This window comes from Armigeres subalbatus, chromosome 3, assembly GCF_024139115.2.
Source record: "Armigeres subalbatus isolate Guangzhou_Male chromosome 3, GZ_Asu_2, whole genome shotgun sequence".
Lineage (NCBI taxonomy): Eukaryota > Metazoa > Arthropoda > Insecta > Diptera > Culicidae > Armigeres > Armigeres subalbatus.
In genome coordinates, this window is record NC_085141.1 from 341,835,393 (window position 1) to 341,863,044 (window position 27,652).

Sequence of the window (27,652 nt, forward strand, 5' to 3'; positions counted from 1 at the left end):
TTGGCTGTTACTCCCTTTTCAAATGTTGGTTTAGAATAGCCGAAAACTTGAAAACTTTTCAAACGACTTAGATATTTTTCCGTAATGCAGCAAAAGTAAAAAGCCTCTTCAAACCGACAACCCCGGCTGAGAGAAGGCGCACACCGCGTGGTGCGCGCGTCTAGACCAAGACCAAAAGAAAGAGCACGCGAAATGTGTGACCCATCCACGCGTATGGATCTCCGTTGCACTGCATTATTGGAGCGACTGACTGGGGGGCATCTGCTTCTCCGGGAGCCTTGGAACAAGAGATAGGTTTTATAGTAAACATTTCTTTCTTTTAAAATCAGTATCGTTTTGACCGTAAGCGTGAACGGACGCGTTTCGGACATATGACTTTTCTGTTGTCGGCGAGAAGCAGCAGCAGCTGATAAAGCTGACAGGAAGCTGTTCTAGCAACTCATTTGCGAAAAAGTGAAGCGCTTGAAATGTGGAAGAAACTGTAGTGACAGGGGGTGAAGAAAATTCTACGAGGAATTTAGTTCCTGGTTATGGTGTGAAGAATTATTCAGTAACTATCAAGTATTAAAGTCGGTTGGACTGTTCTGGAAAGAGGAAGAAGTGATTTCAAAAACAGTGATCAGTTTTCTTCGTGACGTAAGAACGATAGCCCTAGGATAAGGGGATCAAACTCCAACAACTTTGCTGGATAACTCAGCTGTGCCATCAGTAATCGGATTCTTCGGTTGGAGCAACATCCATTTCACCAAGTCGCTTTACAGGGAGAGAAGATGAGGAAGTGCTATGTAAGTGATTTCAGTTGATTTTACTTAACCGCATCTCTTTGTACTCGAAGTGTGGTGCGAAGCATCAGCATACGGTATTACGAGAGACTGATCTGAAGATGCTAAGGGGAAGCAAATGTGGTGTGTAGGTGGAGAAGAAATATAGATAATCAATTTTTTTTAGACTCTGCACTATGGTGCTGTGGTATATTCACCAACCAAGAATGGCTGAGCACAGGTGTGAAGAAGTGTGATGCATGAGCAGGGGTTCGGAGAAATGCTTCGGATAATTTATGGCGGGTAGAGATTTGTTGTGATAAAGTGCGGCAAACGAATGTCGACGAAGCGGCGAAGAGATGCTGAGAATGATGATGCACTGATGTTATGGATGCATCATGTGGCTTGTCGGGTCGCTTTGTGTGCCGCTTTGTAGCGTTATAAAAGCAGACCACGCGGGTTTCATTGACATATTTGAAAACGAAATAAGCAGTTTTAATTTTCAACATACATAGCTATGAATGAAAATATAAAAATGCTTGCGCAAAACTAACCAAGGCTTGAAAGCTGTATTGAACCGAATTATCATGGGAATTGGCAATTATCTTATCTGAAATCGAGCAAACATACTGTTGATAATACAAAACCTTTGCATTAATTCGGTAAAGTATTCCAAGAAACATTACACTTGAATCCCTCTGCCCATATATTTAGTATTCGAATATAAAAATTTTCCTAATATATACTATAAATAATAACATCCCCGGAAAAGGCGAGAAGATGAATTATATCAAATTGATTATGAATGCAAAAGTAGTAACTGCATTCGTATATCATGAGGCTAACACGATGATACTTTTATGCCCAGGGAAGTCGAGACATTTTCCAAACCGAACATTGTCTAGACCGACACCGCGATTCGAACCCAGCCACCCTCAGCATGACCTTGCTTTATAGCCTCGCATCTAAGCGGTCATGTATATTCTTCAAATTTCGTACATTGTTTATTATGATTTAATGACAATCCCATTGGAGGTTTAAATAATGAAGCATAAAGGCTACCATTTCCGGCCACACCCATTTTCTCCGTTACTAGAGAAAGAGAAAGAAGGGGTGATGTGACATCTACTTAACGAGAAGTCAGTGAATCGAGGAGTTGGATGGTTAGTCGGAAACATAGTTCAGCATAGTGAACAGCGTTTTTCGTAGGGAAGTATGTTGTTGGTTTAACCGTGTTGTTGGTTTGTAATGTTGATATTAAACAACTTACATTAATGTATGTTTCTGAGTTTATTGGCACAAAATTTAACTGCAAACGCCATATAAATTATTCTCAAGGATTGTAAAGGTTTTAAACTGTTGATTTTAGGAATTATCATTCACTTCTCAGTCATTTTCAATCTCAAAGTCATATTTTCATTAGCGAAAACATCTCTCTGTTAGTCTCTCGCTTGTCTTACATAAATAATGGAGGAAACGGAAAGAAAAACATCAAGTTTTTATCCATGATATTTGGAAGATTTTGTACCACATTTATTTGGCTGCACTGGCACTGTCGACCACCTTATCAGAGCAACCGACTTAAAAAGAACAAGACAGTCTCAATTAACTTTCTGTCTGTGCTAAAAAAACACGTTGTCTGTGCCCTGGGGTCATATTGGCTCCAAATTGAAATTGCTACAACATTTTTATTGTTTGGCCAATCTCGGATTTTTTGGGCTGTTTCGAAAGAAAATTTAATCACCCAGGACGTTATCTCAGATTAACCATAAGTGGGCGTGAAAAGGGTACAAAAACGTGTGCTTTGACATGAGGCATTGATAAGTTTAAAACTTGGCAGCTAAGTGGTGGTATATATGAAATCATTATTTTAAATTTTAAGATATTCCGTTATATGGAATTTTCCTCAATATCCTTATTGCACAATTTGAAATTTGTAAAGATGATGTCTTTAGCAAAGTTCGTCTGGTGGGAATGGACTGTCTTATGATGGAAAAAATAATTAGGAATTTTTCAAATTGGCGGCGCTAGTGTGCTTGCAATATTTTAGCATGTGTGAAATATTGCTCTAGCTTGAGATCCTTCATACCTACACCCAAGTTGTATTCGGCAAAATTGTTGAGGATGTCCAGGACTACAAAGTGGTGCTCAGTACAATGAGCACTTCTTCCAAGGGTGGCGCAAGTGAGCAGTAATATTTGAGTATATTATTCCATGTGAGATCTGATGTCTTTTGGTGCGTAGTATTTCTGGCACATATGAATGTTATAGTAGAGTCTACCAAAAGTTTTATTTGAATTGAACCTGGGGTGGCATTGCGAGCAAACCATGTCAATTGTCATACGAAAGAGCTATCGAAAGGAGATGCGCAATGAGAACCTTCCAGCGATGCAAATAATAGAATGCTTTCACAAAATATGTTTTAGGTCATCCAAGAAAACTCTGGAGATGAGGCCTTTGGGTCTACATGCGTAACCAAAGATCAGTCAATTTGTTTCAAATATGGTACATGCTCTTAGTGATACCAAGATAAGAATGCGTTCACAGAATATGTTCTTTGCCATCCAAAAACCCCTGAAGGCCGTGCTTGCCTCTCCTCCCGTGAGCTTGGGTTCTATCCGTTAAAATTTAAGGCAAAAGTTGTCTGGTCACGCTTTTCCCCGATAGGAAGTTGTTTTGCAGGTCACGGCCCATGTGTTGATGGGTACGATACAGAGTCCAGCTCCGATTACATCATTTTCGTTCGTCAGCCGATGGGAGAGAGAATTATGAGAATCGCTGAGAAGATGACTGGGAGCCTTCTGCTTGAAACCATGATTCTCATTATTTTTTGATCGCAGTGAATATGCAGTATGAACATGTACTTCCCAAGAGGTAATAAGGATCCAGTTTTTCTTAATACAAGTTGGCATACAAATGGTTTCACACTTGTTCATTCACTTAATTAAAGGAATGTGATGAAATTTGCATAAAAAGTATAGTCACAAGATGAATCGAATCATTGCATTGCACAACTGTACCATGCGCCTCCATATACTTTTATGCTTAGGTATATGCTGCTGAACAGCTTCCAATATCCCAATATCCCACCAATACTATTTCCCCTGGGAGGCTCATTTTTCTCTGCAAAACAATCAATTAGGATATCTGTCCTAATTACTTAGATTATCGGAATAACTTAGTACCTATTACAACTTATAGGAACATGGAATCATGCAAAAAGCAAATAACTTCAACGCCGTTAAAGCGACGAACCTTCTTCTACGCCAGTCAACAGTCGATTTCAGAGGTCTAGAACTAGAAATGCAGCACACGAGCATCGCAAATACCAATTTACTGTCGACCAGTGTTATCGCTATCTATTATAAAGGTATAAGGTAACAAACGATAATAATAAATTTTTAACGTCTGAACGAATTGAAAGGTCATTCGATGTTGGTTCAGACTAAAGCGAAACGAGATACAGACCCCATTCGATTTTGGCAACAAAACCATTCGATTTTGGCATATGAACCGCGTAAATCTCATAACCCACATAACAAAAAATCTTTAGTTTAGGGGCCAACGTAAAAAAATCGTAAACATATTGCGTATTTTTGTTTTAAAGAAAAAACGCTTAGATTTCAAAATCCAAATCCAAATTTATTCTCTTTTCTCAAGCACGTGCTTTCTGTTGTAACTCACCGTATCGAAGTGTGTTTGTTTACCGATGATTGCTACAACGACTCAAATATAAAGCGTATGGCTATTGCGTCTAAGTACAGTACCGCTCGACTTCCCAGTCAATACAAAATCGTATATGATGTCATATAAGAATAAGAATGGAGGCGATATAGGTACTTCCCCATACAACATGTACGTATATTGCCTCCACTTTAGCATCTTATGTTATATTATATAAGATTTTGTGTTGACTGAGTTTGTCCCGCATACTCAAAGGACAATATATGACTGATCGCCGTCAGGTTCCCACCGGTAGGCAGTGGATATTTTTGTATGTTTAAAAAATATTCTATCTATCTCAAATAAAAAAAATACAACATTCATCCAAGGATTCCGATGAGAATCCTATAGTTATGCCGACGGAAATGTTCCAGGAAGTCCGACGATATTCTCCAGAGATTTCGACGGAAATCTTCCAAGCATACCGAATGGAACCTCCAGGGATTCTGAAGGCAATCCACCAGTGATTCCGACAGGAATGTTCCAGGGATTCCAAATCCTCCCGGGATGTCGACGGAAATCTTCCAGGGATTCCAATGAGAATCTTCTAGAAATCCTCCATCATCCAGAAATTTGAACAGGAATTTTCCAAAGATTCCGACGGAAATGTCTCAGAAGTTCCAACGGGAATGTTCCAGAGATTCCGTTGGAAATGCTTTATGAATTCCAACGTGAATATTTCAAGACAAAATTTTCAAAACGACTTATCTGCTTTTGTAAACAAAGATTCAAACGACGTTTTGACGAATCTGATAGATCTCCCACGCAAACCAGCACCATCAATAGGTAGGTGAAGGATTCCGCTACCTGTTGATGGTATTGGTTTGCGTGGGAGTGCTATCAGATTCGTCAAATCGTCGTTTGAATCTTTGTTTACAAAAGAAGATAAGTCGTTTTGAAAATTTTGTCTTGATTTCAGGGATTTCGTAGGAAATGTTCCAGCAAATCGTAGAAGGATTCTATTGCAATATGTCGAGGGATCCCGACGCAGATCGTCGAGAGGAAGTTCAAATTAATCCTCCAGGGATTCCAAAGGGAATCCTCCAGGGATGTTGAAGCAAATTGTTGAGGGATTCCGGGAATGCACGGACACAGTAGCGGCCGTGTCAAGTGTTTTTTTTTTTCAATATAAACGTCTGTTCTCTGTGATTTTTTTCATCAAATGCTGTGTCTGGTTGTCTAAGGTTGTCACTGCTTTTGTTTTCTGCATCTGATATAGTAAAAATGAATTGAAGTGTCAGTTATTTTATTTTTTGTGAGAATTTCCCCGCGTGCTGCGTCTGGTTGGCTAGCCTCCGGACAGACAAACAGGGTTATTATAAATATATACACTACCCGCCAAAAGTATGGAAGCGCAAAAATAAGTATTGCAACACCTGCTTTGAATATTGCAACACTCCGAAAAGTTTAGCATCACTCCGGAACTAACATATTCGTGAAGATTTATCGTCGGATCCTTTACATTTAGAATGGTGGAACCTTCTACAAAATTTAACATGGCGATAAGTGTATTGCGAAAGAGGACAATTTAGCTCTTTGGAGTGCCCTGGCCACCAGGTAGACCGCGGATTATCCGGATTCTGAACCACGTGTGAAGTCACCGCTTAATACATCTATTCATTCTAGCGACATGCCAAATGTTCATCATCTTTCGAAATCGCAATATGACAGAAAAATCAATGCTGATTGACGCTTGCTTGACCCTTGGCGTCCTCCCAGTGATCCTCCGGGAGTTTCGGAACATCCGGTAAAGTGGTTAAATTTTGAAATTCGTCACAGAAAGCTACGACTTTTTCAAAGCCGATTGTGGCAGAATTATCAGAGCAAAATCAATGCAAGCATCACTCATTGACCCCAGATGGCCTCCCAGTGGTCCTCCGCAAATTCCGGAACATCCGATGAAGTGGTCAATTTTTAAAATTCGCTCCAGGAAGCTGCGACTTTTTCTAAACGGTTTGAGGGAGCATTGCTAGAGAAAAATCAATGCAAGCATCACTAATTGATCCCAAGTGGCCTCGTATTGTTCCTCCGGAAGATCCGGGACATCCAGTGAAGTGGTCAATTCTTGAATCTCGTCCTAAAAGCTGCGACTTTTCTAAGCCGATTGTGGTAAAATTGTAGGAATTCCTCCGGAAGTCCTTCTAGGAATTCTTGCGAAAGACTTTCCAGGAATTCCTTCTGAAGACCTTCCAGGAATTCCTTCGGAAGACCTCCCAGGAATTCCAGGAATTCCTTCGGAAGTTCCTCCAGGAATTCCTTCGGAAGTTCCTCCAGGAATTCCGTCGAAGCTCCGTTCCTCCAGGAATTCCTTCGGAAGTACCTCCAGGAATTCCTTCGAAGTTCCTCCAGGAATTCCTTCGAAGTTCCTCCAGGAATTCCTTCGGAAGTTCCTCCAGGAATTCCTTCGGAAGCTCCGTTCCTCCAGGAATTCCTTCGGAAGTACCTCCAGGAATTCCTTCGGAAGTTCCTCCAGGAATTCCTTCGGAAGTTCCTCCAGGAATTCCTTCGTAAGTTCCTCCAGGAATTCCTTCGGAAGTTCCTCCAGGAATTCCTTCGGAAGTTCCTCCAGGAATTCCTTCGGAAAACCTCCCAGGAATTCCAGGAATTCATTCGGAAGTTCCTCCAGGAATTCCTTCGGAAGCTCCCAGGAATTCCTTCGGAAGTTCCTCCAGGAATTCCTTCGGAAGTTCCTCCAGGAATTCCTTCGGAAGTTCCTCCAGGAATTCCTTCGGAAGTTGATCCAGGAATTCCTTCGGAAGTTCATCCAGGAATTCCTTCGGAAGTTCCTCCAGGAATTCCTTCGGAAGTTCCTCCAGGAATTCCTTCGGAAGCTCTTCCAGAAATTCCTCAGGAAGTTCCTCCAGAAATTCATTCGGAAGTTCCTCCAGAAATTCTTTCCAGGATTTTTTCCGGAAGATTCTTCACCTTCCAGGACTGCTTCCGAAAGTTTCTCCAGGAATTCCTCAAGAAGTTCCTCTAGGAATTCCTCAAGAAGTTCCTCTAGGAATTCCTCAAGAAGTTCCTCTAGGAATTCCTCAAGAAGTTCCTCTAGGAATTCCTCAAGAAGTTCCTCTAGGAATTCCTCCAGAAGTCCCTCCGAATTCCTCCGGAAAATTCCTTAAGAAGTTCCTCCATGAACTACTCAAGTATTTCCTCCAAGAATACATCCGGGAGTTTTTCAGGAAGTGTACCGGAAGTTTCTCCAGGAATTCCTCCAAATGTTTTTCCGTCCGTCCAAGAAATCCCCTTGAAATTTTTTGCAGGAATTCCTCCGGAAATTCCACTGGAGTCCGAAAATTCCACTAGGACCTACTCCAGAAATCCCCCAAAATCTCTACATAAATTACTTTGAGAACTATACAGAAATTTCCTCTGAATTCGTTTCTAAATACACATGGAATTCTTTTAAGCCCACCTATCTCCGATCTCCGATATTTTTTCCTGAAATTTCGCATTCCGCATTCCGCCAGAAAACCGTTTGGAAATTTTTTAGAAGTTCTTTCAGGAATTCCCCAGAAATCACCCAGAAAACCGTTCACGATTTATTTTCAGGAAATACTCTTGCAATATTATAAAGAAGTTAACCTGAAAAAACTCCCAGAAATGCTCCCACTTTTTCTTCCACAAGGAGGGGCTTGTATTCCACAAGGAATTCTGCCAAAAAATGACCAGGAATTTCTGCGGAAATTACGTGGAGAATTGTTCCAGATATCCCTTTATAGATTCGTTTCGAAATTCCCCCAAAACTTTCTCAAGGTATTCTCAAGAAAAATCCAGGAATAGCTCCGGGAAATTCCCCTTCCAGAAAGATTTTACGATAGAATTTTTATGCGAATATCTGAAGGAGTTCCTAAAAGAATTCATAATGAAATTCCTGAAGGATTTTTTTAACAACGTTCTTAAGAAATTCTCGAAGATATTCCTGATTTGAATCTGAAGAAATTTTTACAAAATTGTTTGAAATAATTTTGGGTGATTCCGATTTATAAACTATATCGGAAATGAGATTATATTCTGCATCATTAGAAGTGGAAAAATGTCATATGAACATGGTGGAAAATATGTATTTCTGACAGGAGTTAGACGAAACTGGAAAACTGAACTTGACTTTACTGTTAATGCTCTTTTGGAAAAAAGTTCGAAATCCATAATCCTACTGCCTACAATAGCCATCGGCGTTGTAAAACATATTTGGACGTGGTAAATTTTCATACAATTCATTTTGATGGTGGCGGCGCACAGGTCTATTCCTGAGGACCACTCAGTGAAATTTTGCTTTCATGTTGCTACATCTAACTTACGAGGGAGGATTACTAAGACGAATTTAAAAAAAATGGACCACTTCACCGAATGTTCCAGAACTTCTAGAGGACCATCCGAGGAGAACGACTGGTTGTTATATTGAATTAGCTCTGACATTTTTACAGCAAGCGATTTTCAGAATGTTGCAGCTTTCTGAGTTGAATTACAGAAATTTACCACTTCTCCGGATATTCTAAAGCTCCCGGAGGATTACTAGGTGGCCACCAGGCGTCAATGGGAGATGCTCGCATTGATTTAACTCTGGCATTACTATTACAGTCAAACCTCTATGAGTTGATGTTCTATGACTCGATATCGACTCATGGAGGCAAAATATGCCATATTGAAAAAATATTCTGGGTTACTGTGATGGTCCTTCCAAACAGATTTTCAATGATTCTCTATTCCACGTCTCGATATTTAAACGAGTCTTCATTATCGACTCATTGAGGTTTGCCTGTACAAACGGTATAGGAAAAATCGCAGTTTTCTGGGATGCATTATAAAACCATTAAATATGACCACTTCACCGGATTATCCACTGGTCAACGAGTGGTGCTTGCATTGATTTTGCTCTCACAATGCTACCACAGACGTTTTAGAAAAACTCGCAGCTTGCTGGGACGTAATTTAAAATTGACCACTTTACCGGATGTTCCGGATCTTCCGAAGAACATTGGGAGACCGCTTAAGGTCAATTAGTGATGCTTGCTCTGATTTTTCTCTGACAATGCTTCCACAAACCGTTTAGAAAAAATCGCAGCTTTCTGGGACGAATTTAAATAATTGGCCACTTTACCGGATGTTCCGGATCTTCCGAAGGAATACTGGGAGACCACCTGGGGTCAATTAGTAATGCTTGGATTGATTTTTCTCTGACAATGCTTCCACCGACCGTTTAGAAAAAATCGCAGCGTTTTGGGACGAATTTAAATAATTGACCACTTTACCGAATAATCTGGATCTTCCGGAGGAATACTGGGAGACCACCTGGGGTCAATTAGTGATGCTTGCATTGATTTTTCTCTCACAACGCTTCCACAAACCGTTTAGAAAAAATCGCAGCTTTCTGGGACGAATATTAATAATTGACCACTTTGCCGGATGTTCCGGATCTTCCGGAGGAATACTGGGAGACCACCTGGGATCAATTAGTTATGCTTTCATTGATTTTTCCCTGACAATGCTTTCACAAACCGTTTAGAAAAAATCGCAGCGTTTTGGGACGAATTTAAATAATTGACCACTTTACCGAATATTCTGGATCTTCCGGAGGAATACTGGGAGACCACCTGGGGTCAATTAGTGATGCTTGCATTGATTTTTCTCTCACAACGCTTCCACAAACCGTTTAGAAAAAATCGCACCTTTCTGGGACGAATATTAATAATTGACCACTTTGCCGGATGTTCCGGATCTTCCGGAGGAATACTGGGAGACCACCTGGGATCAATTAGTTATGCTTTCATTGATTTTTCCCTGACAATGCTTTCACAAACCGTTTAGAAAAAATCGCAGCGTTTTGGGACGAATTTAAATAATTGACCGCTTTACCGAATATTCTGGATCTTCCGGAGGAATACTGGGAGACCACCTGGGGTCAATTAGTGATGCTTTCATTGATCTCACAATGCCTCCACAAACCGTTTAGAAAAAATCGCAGCTTTCTGGGACGAATATTAATAATTTACCACTTTACCGGATGTTCCGGAACTCCCGGAGAATCAGTGGGAGGCTACCACTAACTGGTCAAGCAAACGTCAGTCAGCATTGATTTTCCTGTCATATTGCAATTACGAAAGATGATTAAAACCGCATTTCGCTGGAATGAATGCATTTATTAAATTGTGACTTCACACGTGTTCCAGAATCCGGAGCATCCGGATGTCCACCCGGTGGCCAAGGCACCCAGGGAGCTAAATTGACGTCCGGCCTAATGCACTTATCGTCGTGAACAATTTTGTTGAAGGTCCCATTATTCTAAATGGAAAAGATCCGATGGGAATATGGGAGTTCTGAAGTGATGCTAAACTTTTTTGGGGGTGTTGCAATATTCAAAGTAGGTGTTGCAATACTTTTTTTTGCGCTTCCATACTTTTGGCGGGTAGTGTATAGTAATCTTCAAATATTCCAATGGAATTCTTCTCGAATGCTGATGAGAATTGTGGAGAAGCGGAAGTCTGTTGGAAAACTGTCACTTCAGTCCGTGATTGATGACCATATGTCTTTTACTGTTGGCAAACTACTACGATCAGGCCTTGGAAGATTAGTTCAAAAACAAACGAATGCTTCGTTTTTAGCCCGCAGTGAGATTTTAATTTCGGTGTACCGATTGATGTCCGCTCGATGACGTGCTGCTTGCTTTACTTGAAGGTTCCCCCAAATATACGTAACCCGACAATCGCGTCGCGATTCTATCGCTTTACGACTGCGATTCTGTCGCCGTTGGTATGGACGAGTAAAAGGGATTTTGTCCGCAGTGACCCAGCGATAGAATCGTGGCGATGGAATCGCTTACACTACTAAAAATCCACACATATTTATTGGCAAAAATCCATAGATTTTACTTATCAAGACAAAATTTTCAAAACGACTTATCTGCTTTTGTAAACAGAGATTCAAACGACGATTTGACGAATCTGATAGCTCTCCCACGCAAACCAACACCACCAATAGGTAGGTGAAGGTTTTAGCTATCTATTGGTGGTGCTGGTTTGCGTGGGAGAGCTATCAGATTCGTCAAATCGTTGTTTGAATCATTGTTTACAAAAGCAGATAAGTCGTTTTGAAAATTTTGTCTTGATATGATGTATATCAGCGCACACATAACCATTCTCCACACTCCACTGCTAATAAAAATTATATCCAAATAAACTTTATGTGTGGTCTCGAATTAGCAATTATTTAATTTATGTGTGGTTCCATATCGATTATATTAGGGTGGAGCTATTGCAAAAATTTATAACGGCGACACATATATCTTATATAGATATTTTTGGCAGTGTAGGTCTGGGGAAGCTATTATACATTGAAAGTGGGTAGCTTTGAACGTGGCATCTACACAAGCCGGGGTAGTGTCGAAGAGGCATCGTTCGGTAGCGCAGCGTGAGATGAGGATCACGCTAACTTCCACCTACTCAGTGACTGAGTGAAATTGTATTGCCCTCGCTTTTCTTCCCACGTAAATTTACTCAATTTACGTGGGAAGAAAAGAGACGGCAATACAATTTAACTCAGTCACTGAGTAGATGAAAGTTAGTGTGATGCTTCCTACGTTCATCGGCAGTGTTTTAGATGCAAGTGAGTGTTGTACAAATACAAAACCATATTACTCAGAGAGAGAGAGAGAGCCTGCATTATATATCTCTCTTTTACACATTCATTCCAACACAAATGTGCAACTCAGGAAAATTGAGGCAAGAGAGACAAAATATTCTCTGCAACAGCGGGTGCACCCCTTTCACTATCCAACTGTTTCGTACAACAGTCCCATATAGAGCACAAGGCGTTCTTCAATAAGCACCTTGAAACTGTTGTCTTATACTAATGACACACTGGTGGTATAAGTACCGTGGTACAAGAATCTTGAAATGAGTACCATACCAATTATTAAATAGTACCACAGGTGTGTCCTTAGTATTATGAAGCTACCTTCCTCTGGAGTATATCTGGGGCTCACGGCATACAAAAAACAGGGCAGGCTCATCACGTATATAAACGTTCAGTTTGAATGTAAACATGTGACGTCACTGCTATCTTCACACGAGCTGGACCGAGACGATGCTCTACGGTCGCAGCACGCTTACTTTTGTTCTTCAACATGTGGCGATAAAACATGCGTCACATTCGAAGTGTCATTTTTCTAACGAGCCTACCTTGTTTTCTATATACCGTGTCTGGGGCTGAAGCATCGATCCTTATCGTCATTGCTTCATTCATCCAAGCCCTGACCACGATTGCTTTGATAGATATTTTGGTGGCTCTCCGTTGTTGTTGAGCTCCACCCCACTATCCCGAATGCCAGTACCCCGAACGCCATTACCCCGAAGGCCACTACCCCGAATGGGACAGTACGCCGAAAACCATCACCCCGAATGGGACAGTACCCCGAAAGGCAATTACCCTGAAAACGTTTCAAATCTGTCATATAAGGTACCCCGGGGCAAGTGGGACCTAAAAAAACGCTAGTTCAGCAAAAATGTTAACGCATACTTAGAAAACAGGGTATTTCAGGACATTAACCAAGGATACATCATTAAATGCTTTCGTTGTTGAAGTGTAGACGTGTTGTAAGCCATTTATTCAGTTACAAAAAATATTGGTAGTGATATAAATAAATTTACCTGTGGGACCCACTTACCCCTTCAAACGGGGCAAGTGGGACCTATACTGCTTTAAACTGTCAAACGAAACTAATTTGAAGAATGTAGATATAATGTTCATGTAATTTCTGAATCGTAGTATTTCAGATCATGGATGGAGGTTTATTGCTTGTCAGACTTTTGTTTTTGCAAAAAGAAAGGCATTTCAAGGTTAGCAGATATAAAAACAAAACAACATCCGGTTTACTGTTTAATTGGTTGTTGTCTGGCTTTCCATTCGCTTACTTTCTTACCAAATGTGTTTGATAGAAAGGATAAGCAAATCTTTGTTTACTTTTCGAATGAATGTTTCTCTGTTTAGAACACAAATTATTACATAAATTAGAACTTTAAAGGGAACGTTTTTATTCAGGCTATGTGCAGTGTTGTAAACTTTTAAAAGATCGAAATGGCCAATTAATGTCTTAAGAACTTTATTTATCTGAAAATCTGTCAATCTGATGCAAAGTTTAAAAATAACAAAACACAAGACAAAACCTGTTGATCTATTGCTAAATGAGTATATTGTTTGCACTGTAAACGGAAAATTTCGCATAGTTATAGCCATTGCTATTTCCATGGGGGAGATAATTTTCAGAAAGTAAATTACACATTTGGTAAATCAACTGTATACTACTTCTTAACAACGAAACCAACGATATCAACTGCATTTGATTCAGATCCATATAATATATGAGTGTCGAAGTTATTTTTCACTAGTCAACAATCTAAAAACAGGTAAACTGGCTCAATCGAAAATGTTGTTCGAATATGTCCCACTTGCCCCATGTATATTAAAAATCAAGGGAAAGTGAAAATTGCAGATTTTGGTTTTAATCAAAACTTTTAAATCGTTTTCGATGTCACACAATTATTTAATTGCTCAAAGTATTCGCTTTCCACATCAATGATTAATTTAGAAACGACTATTTAGTTGGAAATCCATTGAATGCAAATAAAAGTAATAGCTTTTGCCGGTAGTTTAAAGTCATGATTAAACAATATCATTAGTATGGTGCCGCAAATGGTTTTGATTCCAAATATTTTTGTGTCTGGCGAATTCGTTGATAGTTCTGCTTCATCTTTCTTGAACATTGTTACCATTAAAAACGTTCACCGATTAATCGGCAGCCATAGTACCCACTTACCCCGTATTTTCACTTGCCCCGGGGTACCTTACTATGTTTAACATGTTTAACACCAACAGATATCGATGAATCGCAAAATGACAATATTTGCAAGAGATACTTAGATAAATGCATTACAGATTCTGTTTAACCAACAGTTTTGTTTTTTCTTCTAATTAACTTTAACTTTTTTTACGTCTTTATTATCGTAAAAAAAATACTTGAACTGTCATTCTTGTCATTATGACCTGGAAAAGTACTATTCTACGATATGGAGTAAGAGAGCCTTTTTTCAATAGAACGCGTTTTCCCGGTATAAGGCGAACGGAGGAGATGATGCCTTCTTTAAATGAACGAGTTTTCCCGGTATAAGGCACACAGGGGAAATAATGCCTTCTTCAAATGAACGCGTTTGCTCGCTATAAGGCACACAGAGGAAATAATGCCTTCTCTAAATGAACGCATTTGCCCGGTATAAGGCAGACAGAGAATATGATGCCTTCTGTAAATGAACGTGTTTGCCCGGTATAGGGCACACAGAAGAAAAAAATGCCTTCTCGAAATGAACGCGTTTGCTCACTACAAGGCACAAAAAAGGAAATAATACCTTCTTTAAATGAACGCGTTTGCTCGCTATAAGGCACACAGAGGAAATAATGCCTTCTCTAAATGAGTGCGTTTGCCCGGTATAGGGCACACAGAGGAAATAATGCCTTCTCGAAATGAACGCGTTTTCCTGGTATAAGGCAAAAGGAGGAGATGATGCGTTCTTTAAATGAACGCGTTTGCTCGCTATAAGGCACACAGAGGAAATAATGCCTTTTCTAAATGAACGCGTTTGCCCGGTTTGGGGCATTTACTCATTTACTCTCAATCATTCGCTCAATTTTACTCACTCACTCTTACTCGCCCACTCACTCTTAAACACTCACTCACTCACTTTTACTCATGAATCCCCTGTTACACACTTTTACTAACTCACTCCTTCCTCCTACTCACTCCCTCACTCTTACTTACCCACTCACTCTTACTCACTCACTCTTGCTCACTGGCTTACTCCTACTCACTCGCTCATTCATACCACTCACTCACTCTTACTCGCTCATTCTATCTTACTTATTCACTCAATTTTACTCATGCACTCACTTTTACTCACTTACTCATTCTCTCCCTCTTGCTCACTCACTCACTCTTATTCACTCACTCATTCTTATTCATTCATTCACCTTTATTTACTCACTCACTCTCACTAACTCACTCACTTTTACTCACTCATATATGCTCTATTACTCATTCACTCACTCGTACTCACTCAATAACTCTTACTCACTCTACTCGCTCACTCTTACTCACTCAATAACTCTTGCTCGAGTTAAAGCTCTTTCAGATTTCAAATTTTGACTTTTTCGCTACTCTACGCTTAAACGATGACATTTACTGTTTTATTAATCCTCCTAAATTTGTAGTTTGTTTGAATGTAACTAGACTGAGCACGCGCAGTGTGAAGATTGTATGAAAATTACTATGAAAACAGTCACTTTTGTGGAAAGCTCCAAAAATGTATGACTACGTGGCATTATAGAAAATTTTGCATTGAAACTGATCGTCTTTGTTGCGAAATGATTCTATTGGCAAATAAAGGTTGCACAAAGAAGAAGAAGAAGTCGAAGGATGATATTTGAAAAATTGCACGGGGAACATACGGGAAGTTTTTTAAAACTTTTTTTTTATCTTTATTATAGAGACTTGCAGCCCTAGGCTGGCTCATCTCTTAAAACCTAATAATTTTAACAATTCGATTTACATTTTTTCTTCTTCTGTTTCTTTTGTAACCAAACTATCCACTTTTCGGGATCCTCGTCATATTCCGGTTCATCTTCTGTCTCCATTTCATCACTGCTAGAAACTTCAGCCATCTCGCATAAAAACGCAATTTTTCGATTTCAAATTTTATTTCGTGATATCACCCTTGATACACAGTACAAGCAAAGTCCAACCCAGTACTGCTTTCCGTTTTTAATTAAATTGCTTCCAGAATTTTTGAGAAGAGTTTTAAAAAAATCCCGTATGCTTACCCGTGCATTTTTTTTTTCAAATATCATCCTTCGACTTCTTCTTCTTCATGCAACATTTAATCGTCAATGCTTGTAAGATAAGTTATTAGCATGGGCGTAGTCAAGATTTCGAGGAGGGGGGCCAACTTTTTTGGTCTTCTAAATCGTAGTTTTATACCTAGTAGTTTTATAAAAACACATGAATATTAACACTTAAAACCAAATCCAAACCAAATCGAAACAGTAATGATTAAAATAATGGATTTAAATATGCGTGATTTATTGCTCATCAGATATTTTTAAATAAAGTGAGAAAAATATTAACGAACTTAGTATTCAGAAAGAATATAAAATCGGCTATAACAATTATTATAAAAATCCTGCATTCTTCCATAAGTTTAAGAAAACTAGAACCATACATCGAAATTTCAAAACAAATCCTCTCTGAAATAATATTTATTATAAAATAGGTAGAAAAATCAATATGCAAGCTTTCTCCGGGAATTACTTCGACACTTGCTCCTGGCATTCTATCCGAAATTCTATCAGGGATTCTTTAGGAATGCCTCCAGCAACTTCTTCAGCAGTGTCTTCAGGAATTCCACCATAAATTGCCGGGAATAGATCCGAAAATTCTACCATTATTTACTCCAAGAAAATCTTCACGAACTTCTTTACAAGTTCTGCAGAATTCCCTGCAATAATTCAAATAATTTCGTGCTGTTTCCCATAATTTTTAAGAATAAGAATATTCTGTGAAAATTCCGCAAATTTGCCAGTAAACATTCCTGAAAATTTCACGAAAAATCTTCGAATTTCTTGTTTTTCCGAGAATTATTCCGGCAGTTCTATCGGCAGTTCCTCTGAAAATTCTTCCGGGAATTTCGGCAGAATTGGAATTTATTTAGGCTTCTTCAGGAATTTATATTGATTTTCCACCAGAAGCTCCTCCGAGAATTTCTCTGCGAGCTCCTCAGGGAATTCTCCGGGAGGTCCTCTGATGATGATGATGGTCCAGCTACAAACCCCAACAAAGGTTTCAGCTAGACGAGATTTGTCTATAAGATGAATTCTCTTGTTTCCGAGAATGCTTCTGGTAGTTTCCCCGGGGTTCCTTTGAAAATTCTCCCGGGAGTTTCTTCAGAAATTCTTCCAGAAAATTCCTTCGAGAATTCCTCCGGGAATTCCACCAGCAATTCATCCGGGAGTTTCTCCGGAAATTCCTCCGGGAGTTCCACCAGAAGCTATTCCAGGAAATTATTCAGGCTTTTTTCAGGAAATCATTTAGGCTTTCTTCAGAAATTAAGCTGGAAATTCCTCCCGAAGTTCTTCCGATAGTTTCTCTGGGAGCTCATCCGGGAGGTCCTCTAGGAATTCTTCTAGGAGTTCCTCCTGAAATTCCTCCGGGAGATCTTACGGGAGCTCCTCCGGCAGTTCCTTCGGGAATTCCTCCGGGAGATCCACCAGCAGTTTCTACGAGAATCCCTCCGGGAGTTTCACCGGCAGTTTCTCCGGGTGTTTCTCTGAAAAGGAACTCCCGGAGGAACTCCCAGAGTAATTTTCGGAGGAACTCCCGGGGAATTTTCTATAGGAATTTCCGGAGAAATTTGGAGAGGAATTCTCGGAGGAACTGCCGGTTAAACTTCTGGAGGAATTTATTGAAGAACTACAGGAAGAATTTCCGGAGGAAATTCTGAAGGAACTCTCGTAAGAATTCTAGGATGAACTCCCAAAGGAACTTTCGTAAGAATTCCAGGGGGAACTCCTGGAAGAATTCTTAAAAGAAGCTCCCGGAGGAATTCCCGTAAGAACTCCCAGAGAAATTCTCCTAGGAACTTCTGGAAGAACTTGTAGATAAATGCTTGAAGGAATGATAAATGAATTTCTGGAAGAAAGCCTCATTGAATTCCCGAAGGAACTACTGGTGGAACTTCAGAGGAACATCCGGTGGAATACCCTAGAGGAAGAGAAAAAATATTTCTGAAGGAACTTCCGAAATCCCATTTCCCGTGAAATTCCTGCCAAATATCGTTCAGGAATTCCCTGTAAAGTTCCTGGAGGTATTACCGGAGAATTTCTTGGAAAAACTCCTGGAAGAACTCCCGGAGGAACTCCCACAAGCACTTCCGGAGGAATTCACTCAAGGAAGTCCTGAAATAATTCTTAGAGAAGTTCCTAAAGGAATTTCCGAAAAAATATCTGAAGGAATTCCCAGAAAAATACCAGGAGAAATTAATGCAGAAATGAAATCCTGAAATTATTCCCAGATAAATTGCTGAAGAAAATCCCTGCAGATGGTTCATATGAATATTTAATGGGTCGCAACACGGAACGGTATTTCTGTAAGGTAGCTATTTCTTTAGTAATTTCCATGCAAACTTTAAACTGCGCGTGCTCAGTCAGTTACATCCAAATTAGCTTAAAATTTAGGAGGATTAATACAACAGCAAATGTCATCGTTGAGGCAAAGAGGAACGAAAAAGTCAAAATTTGAATCACTCTAATGGCATATACGCTTTCATACCAACAGTATGTTGGAGGAACCTTTATTCTTATCGGAACAGCTATTCAGCACAGTGATAGAAAAATTCACCAAACCATCAACAGAACACCTCACTTTTCATCGTACCATAGAAAGTCAGTTATGCATTCTAGAGAGCCCTGGTTCAATCAAAATCAACTCTGGTCAACCAGCTGTAATTACTTAGTATACAATTCTTGACTTCTGTCAAAACAACTAATCAATTTGCGTAATCTATAAACCAATTATTTACGCAATCTATTCACCTTCCAAAAAAGACGTCATATTCTGTTGCCGGAAAAAGCATGAGGTAAAACGCCTCTTAGCTAGCGGCTATTAGGGAACAATAGATCACGCTTCGGCTAATTAGCAATTCTTCCATTGAATTCCACCACTTAATTGTATCTTGACAGATACGTATTTCGACCTCAACAGTAAGGCCGTCTTCAGTGTCTCGTACTTGACACGACTATCGAGTCGAGTCAAGTACGAGACACTGAAGACGGCCTTATGGTTGAGGTCGAAATACGTATCTGTCAAGATACAATTAAGTGGTGGAATTCAATGGGATTGTACAAACTCGTCTTATGACAAGTGAAGACATTCCACTAAAAAGCATTCTTAGCAATTCTTGTAGAGACAGCGCGTGGAGGTGCGTAGTACATTGTAGAGTTCCACTTAGGACGTTTTGCCTCGCCAAAATGTTACAAGTTTCATTAAAAATTGATTGTTTTGACACTTTTTTCGTCTAACCCACATTTTTTAAATTAAGTACTTAATTAAAGTGATTTTTTTTATAATTGACAATAATCTTACAGTTTTGTATTGGCTTAATATAGTATCTGTAGAGAAAGCTTGCATTAAATGTATTAAAACCTTACAGCACTGCGTATGCCAAGATTTTATTCAAAAGTTGTAAGATTTGTTTTTTTTTGTGTAATAAAACGGTAACTCGTCATTTTCAAAATGTTATGTCCATATTGTTGTTTTGTTTTCACCACCCTTCAAAACAAACCCATTGTTTTTAATGCTAGTCCATCGTAACTTAGGGTCAATATAACGAACCATCAAATTAATGCCCTTAAATTTAACCAAGTTACGCTAAGCTCAAACCTAACAGGCTGATTGTTTTTCCACCTCATCAACTGCCACGCATAAAGCTCATAAGTAGCGCATGCGTGTATCCAGGTCCTACTTTACGGTTAACCAATGTATACCTAAATCCTATAAAATGTTTCACGAAAACATCGAGTAGAAGTCAAGAGCCGGCCGACATCATACGGCGTTGATAGGCTTTTTCACACGTGCGCTACGTGTGTTCGCAAGTACCAAAACTCTTGGTACAGATAGGCTTTGAATACTGCGGTAGCAAGATATTTGTTCAGGTATCTGCACAGCAGGCTACTATGTCTAACAATAAGGGCTCGAAATCACGACACCAGTACACTTGACGAGTGGTTCGCCGCTTTTACTCTGAGATTCGGTCGAAGTCTCTTTTGATAAACAGTTCCAAAAGCTGGACCGTTTGTTTGAAATGTTGCTCATCTGACATTTTGCTCTAAATAACATTTTTATTTTTCGAACCCTCGTCCAAAAATACTTCATATGATAAAAATCAGGAAGAATAATTTTATTTGAAGACTTTATTTGTGGCAAATGGAGTGTTGAAGTTTCTTAAATAAATAATTCAACAACCAGATCAGTGCAAATATAAAAATGACCACTTTTTCAATTATGTTTCATTATAATTTGACTTTATTGTAATCTTGTAGTGTAGCCCCTTGTCTAACTAAGGCTGAATAACGAACCAAAAAAAAATGTTGCAAGACTTAGTGTTCTTTACTGGAGCGCACTATATGGAACATGACTTCAGTAACAAAAGCGTGAACCAGTTGGAGCGCATCATAACCGAGTCGTCATCATAGCTTATTACGGTTGCGGTCGATGTCGGTTGATAGTTTATTGTGAAGTGTGTAAAATGCGGCAGCGTGCGGTTTTTCAAACAACGTCCGTACGACGACGTGCAAACTGGCGTATGCCGCAACGGGGCGGCATCGCGAGTGGCACACTCACTCGCCAGGATGATGATCATTTGCCAAAAGACTTTTTTTTTATTTTATTGTTATTAATGGTGGGTTATTTTTTGGCTATATATCATTTGAGCGGGGCGGGCTCATTTAATTTGTTTACGTTGGGTAGGCACTTGGGCGGTTGTTGGCCGTTTTCGCTTCGGGTGCGATTTATTAGTAGATGGTTTGGTACGGTGTTAGCCTGATTTGAAGATTTGGTGTTGAAAGGAAAATTGCACTCACTGGAGTTAAATCAGTTATATTGAAGGCGGGCTTCGAATTGTACCGGAGATATTGAAATGATGTTGTAATAGGGTAATAGGCTATAACAGTTAACAAGGAGTAGCCTTACGAAAGAAATAGGAATTACTGTGTTTAATGGAGCCAGGCGCTAGTACCTTCTGAATAAATATACATAGCGATTATTATTTCATTTTCTCGATTCTTTTTTTGCGATAGAAGAATGAGTGTTGCATTTTGAATTTCCTGAAATTGAACCAAGAACTTAACAAGCGATGTACCACCCTGGGGCTGAAAGTCTCGTTCTAGTTAAAGTTATATTTTTCGAGCACTTTTTGACATTGCATAATTATAAACAAGCATATCGTTGAGTTTGAGATCAATGGAGAACTTGCTATTTTAGAAGAATGTGGAATGACGTGAGTAAGTCTTCTGCTGAACTCTTTGTCACTACTAAATAAATAAAATTTGTTAAGATATACCATGTATGCATTCAATATATTATCTGCAAGACCATTTGGCTAATTAAAGGTAGATGACATTTAGCAAGGGCTGTTTACCTAGCGCTAGCACCACACCGATCCAATCGTTGCTCAGGATGGTCATCAAGTGAAAGGTATGGATAGTTGTGTCCTCTCGGTTTAAAACAGGTACCAGTAGTAGTACTGGAAAAGCATAGTGCCACCGGTGTCGATTATGCCGTTGATGATGATGATGTCCGCCAGCACTGTAGTGGTTTCAGTCTCGTCGGTTTACTGGCGGTGGTTGGAATGATCGGCTATTTGTTTATGTGCCGCCGCCGGCCGCTGGACAATGACGCTGCAGCGGCCGGCACCAACCATGTAAGCAGATACTAACCGAGAAGAACTAATCGGCCAATTAAGGAGCTATACCGCGCGCGTCATCGCTTGCGGCGAGTCTTCGAGGAAGAAAGATGAACGACTTAATTGGAGTTTTTTTTCCAAGCTTCCTCATTGGGACAGGTTGTTGCCGTCAAATGTGAGTCGGCTATCGATTGCGTAAGAGGTGTCCGATGTAGACGAAATCGTTACTCTGTGTACACTAGAGTGATTCAAATTTTGACTTTTTCGCTCTCCTATCCTTAAACGATTGTTTTTGCTATTTTATTAGTCCTCCAAAATTTTTAGCTGATTTGGATGTAATTTGGTTGTGCACGTGCCGTTTGAAGGTTATATGAAAATTACTATGAGAATTTCCACTTATGTAAAGGATCGTTTCGTGAAGCAGCCTAGAATCTATTTGAATATATTTAACGCATCGCCATCATAGACTAGATCCTAAGCTGAAAGTCAGTTGTTGTTGCGAAGCAATCTAACTTTTGTGAGCAAAATTATAAAGAAAACAGAAATGCTCATTATTGATATTGATGTTATTCTTTTACGTGTTAAATTGAATTTCCCACAATTCAGTATTTCCCCAATAACTTTTGTTGCCAGCATCAAATCGTTTAGCAACAACGACGATATTTTCCCTTGTTAAATTTTCTATGTTGCTAACGTACATTTTTTCATACATTTTTTGAGCTTGAAAATTTTCATACATTTTTAGAGCTTAATGGGCAATGATGGGGAACGGTTTTTCACAAAAGTTACTGTTTTCATAGTAATTTTCATTCAAGCTTCAAACTGCTTGTGCTCAGTCAAATTACATCCAAATTAGCTAAAAATTTAAGACGATTATTAAAATGGCAAATGCCATCGTTTAAGCATATGGGAGCAAAAATGTCAAAATTTGAATCACTCTGTGTACACAGAGATCCAGTAGTAGGTATATGAAATATTATGCAGTGCTGTTCTTTACAATCTTGGGCGAGCTTGTGGCAATTTATAAATTGCACTAGTGCGTTCTATCACTAAACCGATACATGTCAAAGGTTAGAACACCACAAAACAATGGTGGTTGATTCTCATTTTTGAAAACAAACCGTTTTTTTTAAGTTTTTTTTTATTGTCTTTATTAAATAGACTTTCAGCCCTAGGCTGGCTCGTCTCCGATCTTTTTTTAAAGTTCCTTTATTTAACAAAATATGTGTGTCCTTATTGCATAAGCTGTGTTTGCTTTATTTTTGTGTTCTTCATATTAAGAAAAACAGTTGGAGCGTTATTTCCAGCAGTTGCGCGTTGTGAACTGCCCAAAAGAAATTTCCATACGAATCCTAATTTTAGTTTTTCACGATTTATTCTATCTAACTCGTGATAAATATCATATAAACCCGTCGGAAACTATAACGAACATATCTGCTGAAGAAATGAAGAAAATCCAGCCCGCCGATTTAGAGTTATGCGGATACGAACACAGACCATTTCATTTTTATATACATAGATAGATTGTTATTGCCATAAGCCCGAAAAAGGAAGAAAATATTTGTGTCTTTTGACTTACTGACTGACTATTGTCAGCCCTGTTCATATTATTGAAGTAGAATTTTTTAATAAAAATTTGGGTTGTTTTATTTTGATTGAAAGTGTGTCAAATTCGACTCAATTTTGAGTAGTCCATTTTAATAGTGCATATGGGGGAGGTGAGATTTTGAAGGGAAAATTACTGTCAGGTTTTCAAGTATTTATACAAAATATTAATAGGATACTAATAAAATTAAGTGACGAATCAAGGATTAAAAGTATTTACTACTAAATACTTTTAATCCTTGATTCGTCACTTAATTTTATTAGTATCCTATTAATCTTTTATATATAAGTTAAATCACGGGGATTCGAACATGAGTTTTTAAAAAAAAGAACGTCTACTCTAAATCACTGTTAAACCAAGAATGATAATTATATTCAATTCTACTTAGAGCTAACCTATGCAATTGAAACTAGCTGACCTACACTTTCCGAAGCCTGTCCAAGGGTCGATCACTGTTATCGTCGTTGTCCGGATGTTATTTTGTTGATGCCGCAGTTTATCGTCAAAAGGTAAATGTGCTGTAGGCTGTTATGCGTTTGCCGGTCGCTCACGTGGTTGTTGGGGTTGATGCTTTTTGATGATTCGGGCCAAATAGTGTTTGTAGGATGTTTGGTGTTTTATCGTTGCCAACTTGATGTGACGTGGTGGGTTGGTTGGTAACTGCTCCCCTTTAAGATCGTATCGTCCCGATACGATTATTGGAATGGTTGTTGAACGTCTCCTGATAATGATGTATGAGGTAACAAGGAGCACTGAAAGGATACTAAAGTTGAAAGGCCTACACTGGTGTAGGTGTATTTGATATTCTCGTTTTCTAAGTCAGAAAGTTTCTGGCGATTATGGATATGCAACTCATGTAGCTTGTGCATGGAAATATCGTGTTCGATTTTGTGTTCTATCTGAACTCCGTCGAGTGGGATGATGTGTTGATGAGGTTTGCTGTACAGTTCCAAGTTACTGTAAGTCTTGTTATTCAGTGTTATTGTACAGTTTGAAAAATATATCAGTATTGTTCCCTTCAGAGTTCTGTTGGATAAATTGCAGTTTGTACCCATTTCAATAGATGATGTGTTCTTGATGATGATGTGGTTTTCGGTGAGTCTTTTGACTACTGTTGTATTGGAGTGTTCGGTGAAAGGGCATTTACCTGGGTATCCTCTTAGAATTTTTGAAAAGCAGTTATCTGTGGAAACATCCATGAGGTCGTTCCGGTTGCATAAAGTGTTTGTTTCGATTGCTCGACAATCCCTTTTGATGAAAACGTTGAGTTTATTCCGAATAGTGCTGATGTTGTAGGTATCTTCATCGTTCTACCGTTGATAGGTACTGGCTCTAAGAGTAGTTGGTTGAAGCTGGAAGGTTCTAGTTGGGGTATGAGTATGATGAAATATAATGTTTTGTCTTTGAAGACTGATATGATATCTAAAAGCTCGTAAACCTGATCTGTATTAATGAACTCTACGTGTTGTTCTTCTAATTTGTCCTTGATAAGTTTAAGCTCGCTCTTATCTAGAAAGTTTCTGGGAATAATTTTCAGTTTAGCAAGTTGAATAGTTTCAAATACTGATTCTAAGAAGTCCTCAATTTGATCTAAATGATATGAAATTTTGAATGTTTGCATGAGAAGGGTTAGATTGTGGTTCTCTAATCTATTATTTTTAGCTTTTACAAGTTCTTTTACAATTGCATTTTGATGTTTGTTGAAGCTTTCTGTCATCTCGTTTAGTTGCTTTTCAATCCTTTCATTGATGGCTACCTGTACGTTATTCTGTTTAATTAATGATTGGCTTTTTGATTTCAAGTTTTGAATATCATGATTTATTTCTATAAGGTCGTTTTCATCAAGATTCCCTGTAATCAATTTGATACCTGATCCTAACAAATTAAATGCACCTCTTCTAGCTCTTCTATGCGGTAAAAGGTTATAGTACAATTTTGAAACATCTTGAAATTTTCTCGTCAGTAATTCTGTTATATCGTGAAAGGACTGAAAAGTTCTTAGGCCTGAAATAATTCTTTCAACTTGTACCAATACATTACCGTATTGGGTAAGGTCGACTTCGTGGTATAGTCTGTCGTAACTATTAATGATGAGGCTTTGTCCTGTTTTTATCGTCAGTAGTCCTGGGTTGTTCGAAAGGTCCTGTATTTGTATAGTCTGCGTCTGCGTGGTCTTCATAATGGACAGTGAAATTAGGATGGTTAAGATCAGCATGGTTTTCCTAAAATAGAAATAGTAAGCGTTACTTACGAAGTCTTTTTAAATTATTTTTATGTAATTTGCGATTCGAGTTATCTATGAATGTTTTATTTCTATTCTGGATAACTTGAACCGCGTCAAATTTTTCTTGGTTTTACATTTGATTCCTTGCACTTTGTGGAACACTTTCTCGTTCTCCTGCAATTCAGGTTCCTCTTCTCTATTTTGATTGTGTTGATCTAGATCCTTTTTCTGGGTTCTTTCCAATTGCATGACAACGTCATCGTATACCTTGTTTCTATTTGCCAAAATTTGATCCATATCAAGTGGGCGTTCTTCACCATCTTTTATACCAAAGAAAATCTCTCTGGGTTTTAATTTTGTTGCCGTGTGGATTGTTCCGTTATACAGAGTGCAAGCAATCATGTAAACTTCTTTGCTACTTAAGTCATTATACTTATCCTTGATGCACCTGTAAATCTCAGCGAGAGTACTATGAAATCTTTCGACTATACCGTTAGTCTCGCTACGATTTACTGGTGTGAAATAAATTTGAATCCGTAAATCTTCTAACAGTCCCCGAACCTCAATGGATTTCATTGCTGGTTCGTTGTCTGAGATGATTAGCTGTGGCTTACCGTGGGTGCTGAAATATTTTAAAAGCGTTTTCCTGATGTCCTGGATATTCCTACTAGCTAATGGCAATATGACTGCAAATCTGGAGAATTTGTCTACTATTGATAGAAACATGTTTGGTTGGGATATGAGTATGTCTAGATGAATGATTTCTAAAGGTGCTTTTGGAATGGGCGATTCCCCATGTTTAATCTTGTATGGTTTACGCTCATATTTATTTTTGTTGCACGTTTCACAAAGTAAAATGAATTTTCTAATATTTTGCTTCATGTTAGGAAAGTAATATTTTCCTGCCAGTTCCTTAAAATTTTCCCAAATTCCTCTATGTGAAAGTTCGTGAGTTTTTCTAACCAACTCGTTTTGCTCTTCCAAAGTTTGTACGTCTTCCAGTAAAATTTGAGAAATCCTGACTTTAAGAATTTTATTCCTGCTGAAATAGTTTTTGTACACGACTTGAATGGTAGGAATGACTGACTCTGGACACATAATGCAGTTCACCTGTTTGGGGTTCATGTATTCTTTGAAGATGTTGATTAGAGTAGGTACGCCAAACGTGATTCTCGAAATTGTTCGCCTAAAAATGCGTGGAAAGATTTCTTCTACCTTATTTTCATCATGGTCACTAATACGGAGTATTATTTGATTAGAATGTACATTGAGAGGGCGTATAGTCATTGGAACGAATTCGCTATCATCTGTATCTGCCGAATGAACGGTTTCGTCATCTGACTCGTCTTCTTCGTTTAAGTTTACTTCATGCGGAATTCGAGATAAACCATCTGCGACAATATTCTGTTTGCCTGGTCTATACTTAATTTCATAATCATATTCCTCAAGTTCGAGTCTCCATTTGATAAGTTTACTATTTGGAGTTTTGAGGTTTAGTCCATACGTTAAAGGTTGATGGTCTGTGTATAACACAAATTTTCTACCAAAAGGTATGGCCTAAAGTATTGCATCCCCATCGAATAGCCAATAACTCTTTTTCGATGGTGGAATAGTTTTCTTCTGACTTTGTTAGGGTTCGTGATGCGAACGCTATTGGCTTATCATTTCCAATAGTACCTTGGGAGATTACTGCACCAATTGCGTGGTTAGAAGCATCGGTTGTTAGTATGAAATTTTTGTTGAAATCTGGGTATTGCAAGATACTACTACTAGTCAAAATGTTTTTGCATCTCTCGAATGCATTAACAAACTCAGCAGTGTGCTTAATTTTTTCACCTTT

The 27,652-nt window shown here is 38.8% G+C and overlaps 1 protein-coding gene across 1 annotated transcript in view; it reads left to right on the plus strand.

The window, feature by feature from the left end:
• Positions 1-343: 343 nt before the first annotated feature.
• The window catches only part of LOC134225864 (uncharacterized), a 56,634-nt gene continuing 29,325 nt past the window's right edge, over positions 344-27,652 (plus strand). The window contains exon 1 of the mRNA XM_062706279.1: positions 344-785. Within this exon, the coding sequence (XP_062562263.1) occupies positions 771-785 (15 nt within the window). The 5' untranslated portion in view covers positions 344-770. The remainder of the gene's footprint in view (positions 786-27,652) is intronic.